At 41.2% G+C, this 7,091-nt stretch overlaps 1 protein-coding gene across 1 annotated transcript; it reads right to left on the reverse strand.

Moving 5' to 3' along the window:
• Positions 1 to 950: 950 nt before the first annotated feature.
• On the reverse strand, positions 951 to 6,573 carry acat1 (acetyl-CoA acetyltransferase 1). Its single transcript, XM_080527967.1, has 12 exons — positions 6,491 to 6,573; positions 6,109 to 6,156; positions 5,798 to 5,915; positions 5,504 to 5,599; positions 5,245 to 5,345; positions 4,624 to 4,767; positions 4,275 to 4,425; positions 4,096 to 4,191; positions 3,628 to 3,741; positions 2,243 to 2,307; positions 1,905 to 2,062; positions 951 to 1,320 (listed from the first exon to the last, which is right to left on the reverse strand). The coding sequence occupies exons 1-12, from the start codon at positions 6,539 to 6,541 to the stop codon at positions 1,200 to 1,202; spliced, it is 1,263 nt and encodes a 420-aa protein (XP_080384093.1). The 5' UTR covers positions 6,542 to 6,573; the 3' UTR covers positions 951 to 1,199.
• Between the last annotated feature and the right edge of the window lie 518 nt (positions 6,574 to 7,091).

The following is a 7,091-nucleotide window of genomic DNA, read 5'->3' on the forward strand; positions in this document are numbered from 1 at the left end:
TGAAAGGACTTTGCTACACATGCAAAATGCTTTGTCAATATTTAACATGATGAATGATTATGTTCTCTGCCAGAGTAGGGGAACAATATCAAGGGACATGTTCTCTTGACTATGTTGGCTGAACATTGACTTTTTCTATTCAGGTATTCAAGGTGTGTTTAATGAAACTAGGTATAAGAGGTGCTGACGTAAAGATGACATTTAAACTGATTCTCTGTTGACAGAATAGTCACAGCCACAATCACACCCACAAATACATGTAAAAACAAGACAAAAAGTATTATATTTGTATTCAATTTGACTCATTCTCCCAAGTACGGTACATTATATGGGCAAGGCTCATATAAGGTTAATTGTCCCGTGTGGTACAAGTGTATCTGCACAGTCTAGGGATACCGACAAATACAATAACTTATTAACTATTATATAGCACACTATAGCACATTTCATACTTATGTAATACAATGTGCTTTACAGGAAAAATTAAACCTATTGTACAGTACACTGAATTGCACATAATAAGCATATTTGCAATAGTATATTACATTACATTACCAATCAGTACCTCTCAGCTGAGCCTTTTGAGAACAGGCGTGTGCACCACCATGTGGCAAAACACTGCAACTGCATGACAAACACCACAACCTACCACTAGGACAAACTCAACTCTTGTATTGTATTTCTAAAATAAATCACACTGGAGGTCGAATGAAAAATAAAAAAACAGTTAAAGATAATCCGATCAACGAGAAAGTTTCAAAGCAAAAGTCTCTAACCCTTTGTTCTGATTCCTGCCATGAGAAGTGCTACCCAAAAAAAGCATTTGTACAGTAAATTGTCAATATTGCTACATTTTAAACAAATGTGGTTCACAACCCTAGTACAGTATGACAAACCAAGGCCATGGATTTGACAGTAAAGACAAAGGGAATATGCTTTTTCTTTTAGATAGAAACTATTTATTCATTAGTTAAATATAAATTGCTTTCACATCAAAATCAGGAGTGTCAAACATAACAGTTCATGTTGTGTACAGTTCAACAGAGTCATAACAGTTCATGTTGTGTATTAAGGCTACTGGCATGGGGGTCATTTTCAAATACATAATCTAGACTGGTGGAGTATGGTCATCTAAAGCAGGTTATATAACTGTGTTTTAACAGGAAGTGTACGTGTCTGATAACCCCTGTAAGGAGTTTCTATAACTTCTGGATGAGGATTGCAGAGGCTCCTCCACCTCCGTTGCAGATCCCAGCCAGGCCGTACTGGCCAGGCTTCAGATGATGTGCCATGGTGCCCACAATTCTCGCCCCTGACATCCTGAGGACAATGGACAGACAATGCTGTAAGTAACTTTGTACGTTTTTTCCAATATGTCTGATGTTGTTTCCGGTTTGTTTCACCGAAACATCACTGTTGTTTGTCTTTTCATCTCATCCCTACATCAGCTGGGTATTCCATGAACGCAGATAAAGGAAAATCGATCATTTAATTCTTTAAAAAAAGAAAGCTCCATAAGCAGAGTGCTGCGCTGTCATTTTCCAGTCATAGTATCTTCTTTTCGACAATTGGATGTTCTGGGCTCATTATTACTCTGTGAGCGCCCAAAGCGAGAATTTCCAAACCTGAACTGAGTTATCATTGATGAGACAATGCTGAGTTGGATTATTGGAATGACTTGAGTCTTAAATCACAGTCGAGATTAGCTCGAACCAGACTTTTTCAACTAATCGCTGATGCAGGTCGACCACTGTGTGGTCTGTGTGTAAATACATTCAAGCATTATCAATCCCGTAAACCTTCCACTGTACAATATCAAATGTATTTTCTACAGATCCCTCCATCATCTTTGTTGAGTAAATGTTGTCGGTCTTTAGGGTTAAGGTTAGGTCCATGTCACCTACCCGATAGGGTGTCCCAGTGACACAGCCCCTCCATTGATGTTGACCTTTGTGGGGTCAATGTCCAGCATCTTGATATTAGCCAGGGCCACGAGACTGAAGGCCTCGTTGATCTCCCACATGGCAACGTCCTCCTTCTTCACTCCACCTGCCTCCAGGACCTGAGGGAGAACAACTTATAGTATCTACAGTATACTGAAGTCCTGGGACAAAATAGCAGTTCAAAATAGCAGTTCTGATGCACAACTCAATGGATAGTCATAGCATTCACAAACCGTGCACAACTGGTGCACAAACCCACCACAAGTCTTCAATGAGCTGCAGATAAACCTGAGACTCACCTTTGGTACAGCGAACGCAGGAGCGATGGGGAAATCAATGGGGGCAACAGCAGCATCAGCAAACGCTAAAAATGTAAGAGAAAGTGAAAGGTTTACATATCTATCTATCGTAGTAATCTCCTTTAGGGGTTCAACTTACTATTCACTGAAAAAATGGCTGCCACATGCCACTCAATATTCAACATTTCCAGCCATTTAAAAAAAAAATAAAGAATCCGTCTGCTGTTTTCATGACAAATGGCCATGACTCTGGTAACTTCTTTTGCTTTTTGGCAGGCACGTAGAGGACCCCAGGCCATTCCCGCACATTAATTTCAACGCCAAAATTCCTGAAGGGGGCGGTATAGCAACACATTTTGAGAGGCCATAATTTTTTTACCGTTTGTCCTAGAGACACCAAATCAACACTGGCAGATCCGCCTCCTCAAGACGAACAAGATTGCTAGTAGGCCTAAAACTGAAAAGACTGGCTGCCACATGCCGCTCAATATCCTGCATTTCCAACCATTTTTGAATATAAAAAAATAACACTTAGAAAACTACTTCTAATGAACCGCATGTCCGCTTGACATAAAGATTGTTACGTAGTATGGTTGTACCAGTCCCTGCAAAGTTTGCGAATACTTCTAAAAATACACAGCTACATGCAAATTAATATGTACCATAATGGTGACACATGGGACTGTCAGTCATTGTTAGTCTAATCAATCTCTGAGTGTGCTTGCGTTGAGACAGCGCAATAACAGAGATGTGTGCATATCTGAGGTTAACCCACACGCCCTTAATTAACGGTTGCGGCTATATGAATATGAAGAAATATAGGTGCAACCGGAAATTAAGGGCGCAAGGGTTAACCTCAGATATGTAATATTATTACTTTTCTTATAGAACTACAAATTGCACAACATTTTACAAAAATCACCTCTCCAAGTCTAAAGAGAATAGAGGACTTGCCTTCCCAAACTTTCTACAGTACTATTGTAGTAAACCTATGCTCTCAGAGACAGAGACTGCCTGGCTTGTGATGGAAATGGAAGATTGTGATGGAAATGGAACCCTTTGAGATTGGAGCATTTTCTCTCTTACTAAGTTAAACAAACCTTCCAGCAAACATAACCGAATCACTTAGGATATAAACAAACCTGTCACCGACCAACAGACTTGCGGGACCAAAACAGTGTTCGTAAATGAAATATTCCCTTTCAAGGGATCTCATTCCATGATCACTACCTTAAGGTAGTTGAGCATGTGCCAGGAATCCCCGCGCCCCTGCAGTGTTATCTTCACAAACACACTGTAACCAAAAGCATTGCATAACTATAGTCTGGGTTGTTTGTGCGTGTGTGTGCATGCACATGTGTGTGCATGCATGAAAGGAACCTTACACACAATCCTGGCCAGTGGAGTGAGGTTGAGTCTTTTTGCTGCGTCTGCTGTCATGAGAACCAGGGCGGCAGCACCGTCGTTCAGCGTGCTGGCATTGGCTGCTGTCACCGTGCCTGGATTCCAAATGATCAATAAGAATTAATTTAATTTGTGCATGGTGAAGGTTTCATCAAGCACTATAATGTTTTTTTAATCAGTGTCTGTCCTTCATGCAAACTCAGTTCACAGGGTTTTTTTGTATAGCACTTTTTTTTTTTATGTCCATCCATGTCATAATAAACCATATAATAAATATGCCTAAACTGAAATCCAAGAGTTTTGTTATGCATTGACATTTTTATTTATAGAGAAATAAAATCTACAGAAATGTTTATTTAGCTCTAGGCTCTCTATCAACAAACTGCTGATGTCCTTATTACTTTTTCCCCAATTGTCAAGCTCCACTTCTGACAACAATACATACTGACCATTCTCTTTCTGGAACACTGCTCTCAGCTTGGCCACTTTGCTGAAGTCGACACGTCTCCACTCCTCATCCTCTGACACCACAAGATCAGGCTTGCCTGCGCAGAAGCAACACAATGTGAGTGATAAGCATCTGACCACCGTGAATCAGCTGATATAGTAGTTGGATAACATCCTGTACCTCTCTGGGGGATGCTAACCGGTACGATCTCTTTGGCCAGTAGCCCTGCCTCGAATGCTGCTTTGCTGCGGCTGTATGAGCTGATGGCATACGCGTCCTGCTCCTCCCTGGTAATCTGACTGTTCTTGGCTGTGTTTTCTGCACAGTTTCCCTACGCATGAAGACAATGACAACACAGGCGTATGAATGTCAAATGATCTTCAAAAGAGTGAACTTCTGACCTGCAATCAATCTCACTCTTTCTAAGTGAATGGGAGTGATAAGAAGCAGAGAAAGTGACCAGAGAGCCTACTAGAACATTTACATCCCATAAAAACCACAAACATATACTGCAACAATGGAGCGCTACCATGTGGAATTTGTTGTAGACGTCAGTGAGGCCGTCTTTGACGATGATGTCCTCCACCCTTAGTCCTCCGTAAGACGGGGTGTCTCTGGTCATCATGTAGGGGACATTGGACATGCTCTCCATGCCACCAGCCACCATAACATCCTAGCACACAGAGATAACACAAATAAACTGCTTTGTTATGCTTTAAATCTTTTTCTTAAAGATGAATGGGGACATATATGGTGCGACTCCCTCTATAGGAAAATACTGGACTATTAGCTGAAGATTAAGAACATCGTCAGGCATCTGATATCTGTGACCAACATCCACCTTGTTTTCAACATGTATCTAAGCGAAAACCATTTGCTCTGCAATTCTGTGCTCATTGAGTAACTACAGTAGACACCACCTTTTCTCTAGTAGTTTGAGCAAAGAAATACTTTCCTATTTGTGTTTCTTCACAAGGGTAACATTCTCACAATGTCAATTTAGGGGAGTGAGTCTCTACCAAGGACTTTACTTAATCTGTTATGTTCTTATAAAATGCCATAACTTAAGATGACAAGACGCAGTGGTTTATGATCAGAATCTGAGATCATATTTTAGAAGACAAGACAGGTGTCATGTTATAGTTGTTACCTGATGTCCACACATTAAACTCTGGGCAGCCAGCATGATGGACTTCATACCGGAGGCACAAACTTTGTTGATGGTTGTTGCTGGAGTGGAGAGGGGCAGTCCTGAAAAAAGTAGAGTGTATTACAACAAGAAACAGTAATCACCTGCTGGTTGTCCTGGCTGGCAGTGTGTGTTTGTATGTGTGTGTGTGTGTGTGTGTGTGTGTGTGTGTGTGTGTGTGTGTGTGTGTGTGTGTGTGTCAACACAGTGCTCTGCATACCTGCACCAAGTAGGGCTTGTCTGGTAGGGGCCTGGCCTTCGCCTGCTTGCAGCACATTACCCATGTAGACCTCCTTCACCTCCTCCACAGGAATACCTTGGCACAGAAGTCATACAGTATGAAGCTGTTTGTTGACGAGATGCACAGTGCCATTTTCCCCCTAACTTTCTATCTGCCAGTTTCACATTCACATTCATTTCATTCATTCTCCGTCATACCACTGTGGACTAGAAGGATCAGCTTTACTTTATTATACATGTATTGTGTATGGTGGCTTGGCTTTCAGTTCCATACCTGCTTTCTCAATGGCCCCTTGGATGGCAATAGAACCAAGTTTGGTGGCAGGTACTGCTGACAGCGACCCTCTGAATGACCCAATTGGGGTACGGGCGGCACTGACAATGACCACTTCCTGAAATGAAACGTCAAAGTTATAGTCTAATATTTGAGCTTTTCTCCATTTCACTCAGTTTCCTTTGTCAAGGTACAATATCAATAGGTATACATTGCTAAACATGGCAACACTTGACATTAATTAACATTAAGATTAATAAATGAAAAGTATGTTCAAAAACTGCCAGAAATGTACAAAGTTCCATACTTACATTTAAAGAAGGGCGAGATGAATAGGTCCTTGATAGGTACTTGTGAGCCTGCAAGGGCAGAGGGTATTAGCAGGCACAAGGTGCATACCATAACAAAGCCAGTGTCAGTGATATGCAGCCAGATAAGGAACTTGTAGCCTGCCATCTGACAACTGCTGTGGTTCGGATATCCAACATAAGTCCATTGATGATAGCTGCTACTGAAATGTGCTTCGTTTGCTGGCTGGCTAAGTTTCACTGCAGAAGCTGCATTGAGTTGCAAGACAGGCCCGTAACTGACTGTCAAAACAATGGCTAGTAGCTAGCATGTGGTTGTGCGTTTGGTCAATGGCAACTCGTACAAACATACCCGTATTGATCGTTTCCCCCCACTCAAACTTACCAGTCGCTTGCAAAGTTGGGTACGCATGGTTAAAAGTCCACTTGATGACATAATCAATAAAACTGACCGCACAGTTGGACAGAAACCTATTCACCTTCAGCCGTGCAGTGCAGTGCCGATGCAACCCCTAAACAGCCAATCACAGCGAGAGGAGTGTCTGTAAATCGTCATACGTAGCTCACTGTGCATTGTGGTCATTGTAGTTCGATCATGGGTTCTATTAAGATGAATAGTTAAAGCAATGCATTACAAATGGTAAATTGTACTGCTAAAATACAAATGTAGTTGCTTGATTCTGTCATTTCGATCTAAAGTCTTAGGCAATCTATGTCATCTTAATTACAGTGGTTGCAAGCATGAATGTCCCACCATAAATAATTATTTATTATTATTATTATTATTATTATTATTATTATTATAGTGCGGGGGTGGTGGTGGTTGTTGTTGTTATTATCAATTCTTACGTTATTTTTATGCTGTTTTCTATGTGTCCTTCCATGTAGTCCTTACCCACAAATAGTTGTATCTAACGATTAATGGGGGAGCAGAGCAACGCCCCATGAGTCTGACAAGAGAGACTACCATCCATGCAACTTACTGT

The sequence above is a fragment of the Nansenia antarctica genome, assembly GCF_963989245.1.
Source record: "Nansenia antarctica genome assembly, chromosome: 4".
Classification (NCBI taxonomy): Eukaryota; Metazoa; Chordata; class Actinopteri; order Argentiniformes; family Microstomatidae; genus Nansenia; species Nansenia antarctica.